The 2,577-nt window shown below is 49.2% G+C and overlaps 1 protein-coding gene across 1 annotated transcript; it reads right to left on the bottom strand.

The window, feature by feature from the left end:
- Positions 1-533: 533 nt before the first annotated feature.
- FOXI3 (forkhead box I3) lies at positions 534-2,106 on the bottom strand. Its single transcript, XM_031063057.1, has 2 exons — positions 2,025-2,106; positions 534-1,913 (listed from the first exon to the last, which is right to left on the bottom strand). Exons 1-2 carry the CDS (start codon positions 2,104-2,106, stop codon positions 1,324-1,326), a joined length of 672 nt encoding a protein of 223 aa, XP_030918917.1. The 3' UTR covers positions 534-1,323.
- Between the last annotated feature and the right edge of the window lie 471 nt (positions 2,107-2,577).

Genomic DNA, 2,577 nt, shown 5'->3' with positions numbered 1-2,577 from the left:
CATTAGAGAAACTGATTTGCAAAACGGACTGAGCCTCCTGCAAGCTGGCACTGCGCTGGAACCAGTCCTGCCTCTTTTACTGTTGCAAGTTTTTATTTTTTTTTTACCAAACCGGGCTGAATAAGGACAGTTGCTATTCAGATCTTTGAGAAAAATAAACAAACAAAACTGACATAGTGCCCACACTGCACAGTGAGACTCCCAGAAACTGCAAACCAGCTCAGATGTGTCTCATTTGGGAATAAAGCAGGTTTTTTTCCACCCTACTGCACAGTAGGGTAGAAATTTATGAACATGAAATTGTTCATAAATTTTTACACCTTTTATCCCAAATGATGTAAAAGAAAAACCTGTCTCCCACAGAGTTTTAAAATACTTCAAACATACTGATAAACAACCAGGCCAATATCTAACAATTGTTAATATTTTATTCCCAACAGCTGTTCAGCCTGAAGTTTCAGTAATACACTAAAAACAAAACCAACAAAAAATTCAAAACAAATAAAACAACAAAAGGGGGGGAAACAAAGTAAAATAAACTTTAACAAAGTTTAAAACACATTATAAATAAGTACAGCTCCAGAGCATAATTTACAAATATAAAACCACATAGAAATGTATGTACAGAAGAGTTACATTACGTACAAATATGTATAAAAATACCCCAGTGTTTATTCTTGTGCTAAAGCTGCATGGCTAGAGTTATCTTTGGTACTAAGCTCAGGGAAAGAAGATTGTTTTACAAGACACAGCCCTGCTGTACAATATGCCAGACACAGGAAGACCCTCTGTGAGTTTGAGGAGGTTTTGGGTAGTTGTTTATAAAGGATATTCCCCCTGTGCATTGCATATTGCAGGATCAGGGCACAAGCAAGGGCTTACAGAGGCAATTGCTGGCAGAAGAGGTTTTTTAATACATTGTACAAGGCACTTCATAAGAAATCTCTTCATTTTTTTTTCCTGATCTCTTCTAAGACTTACTGGATGTCTATGCTTGGCTCTTGCCAATACCACTTTATGGCTATGGTTTTTAAACTTCTTGTTCTACATTCAGGATTAGAAACCTCTGAAAACATTAATTCAGTTCACGCCTGCAGAATTTAGATGGCAAACCATCTACACCACCTAACGTTTTCCTGGATGGGGGGAAAAAACATTGCATCTGCCTTCAGCTGGTGCTTAAGGGGTGCTCTTATTTCAAAAGGTGAGAAGATCAGTCTTCCTGGGAGAACTCCTGGGAAGTGTCCACGTTGAAATGCTGTTTGCAAAAGCGCATGGTCCAACTCCCTTTCCCTTTGCAGCGCTGGCTGGCTGCCCCAGCACCTACACCTCTGTTCCATCCCGTGTGTAGATGAGGCTGTTGACTGTGAAGTTGTAGTAGTGGTTGTACTGGGCTCCCTGGCTGCCGCTGCTGGGGTGGAAGGAGCTGTAGTAGGCAGGGGAAGGTCCCGCGACCCGCTGCAGCTGCTCTGGGGAAGGCACCTCCTGAGAAGAGCTGCTGGAAGGGGTGAAAGTGCCACTGCTCAGCTGTCCAGCAGAGAAGTTCCTGTGATGCAAGTCACCACTGAGACCCCCCGTCAGCCGGCTGCCTCCGCCGCTCAGGGAGCTCATGCCGCTGAAGAAGGTGCTGAGGCAGCTGGGTGTGGATGAAATGATACTGGAGGGAGAGGAGCTTTTGGGATGGTCCCTGGCAGAGGGTGAGGGGTCCAGCTCTGGGGGTGGGCTGTTTCCACATGGTTTGCCTGTGGCTGGGATGGGTCTCTCTTCCTCGGCCTTCAGGCCCCCCAGAGAGGAGGCCGCAGAGGTGGCTGCGGGCGCGTTGGGCTCCGAGCGCCGCTTGCGTTTGCGACGGAAGTTCCCGTTGTCAAACATCTTCTCACAGTTGGGATCTAAGGTCCAGTAGTTTCCCTTCCCTGGTGGAAAACAGGAGACACAAGAAAGAAAGTCAACTTCTGTGACAGCGAGCCCTGCTGATGACAGATAAGCAGCATCAATGTCTTGTGTCCAACTGGCACAGACCCCACATCCCTCCTGCACCTGCTCCTCCTCCCTCTGTTGTCCAGTACATGGATCCAAAACCTGTCTCCAGGACATTTCCACCTCCATCCCTCCAATGCACTAGTGAACCTTAAGGCCACACAGAAGAAGAGAATCTCCCCATCTTAAAGCACAAACAGATCTGCACCTGTACCTCCAACCTGGCTAAAGAGAATGTGAAGAGGGGCTCGCCTTGCTCTGGCTGCCTCACAGAAGCTGGGCCACTTAGAGCCATGTCAGCAGTGGTGACAAGGCAGTGCCCAGGTCACGGCTCATAGAAAAACTGATGGAGAGATGGGGTGGCACACTCAAGCACTCTGAGGGGACGGCAGGCCAGCAGCACTGAGCTGCAAACAAGCTGCCCCTCGCACAAGCTTTGGTGCGGGGTACTGTGCTGGCGTCAGCTGTCCCTGCTCGCCTCCTGCCCACGGTCGGGACGGGCGCAGTGACCCCGCAAGGTCCCGAGCGGCTCCAGCCCGGCACGTCCCGGCACCGCCGGGCCGGACCAGCGCTGTCCGGGCGCGCCTTCGCCCACTCCCG

The sequence above is a fragment of the Geospiza fortis genome, unplaced genomic scaffold, assembly GCF_000277835.1.
Source record: "Geospiza fortis unplaced genomic scaffold, GeoFor_1.0 scaffold125, whole genome shotgun sequence".
NCBI classification, from domain to species: Eukaryota; Metazoa; Chordata; class Aves; order Passeriformes; family Thraupidae; genus Geospiza; species Geospiza fortis.
The sequence above is the reverse complement of the archived record's forward strand: the minus strand, read 5'-3'. Positions and strand labels throughout refer to the sequence as shown.

Coding starts and splice junctions, on each gene's coding strand:
- FOXI3 (XM_031063057.1), bottom strand. CDS start 2,106: ATGGAGGTGGAAATGTCCTGGAGACAGGTTTTGGATCCATGTACTGGA. Junction 1,914..2,024: donor GGAGCAGGTGCAGGAGGGAT/GTGGGGTCTGTG, acceptor GTTTTCCACCAG/GGAAGGGAAACTACTGGACC.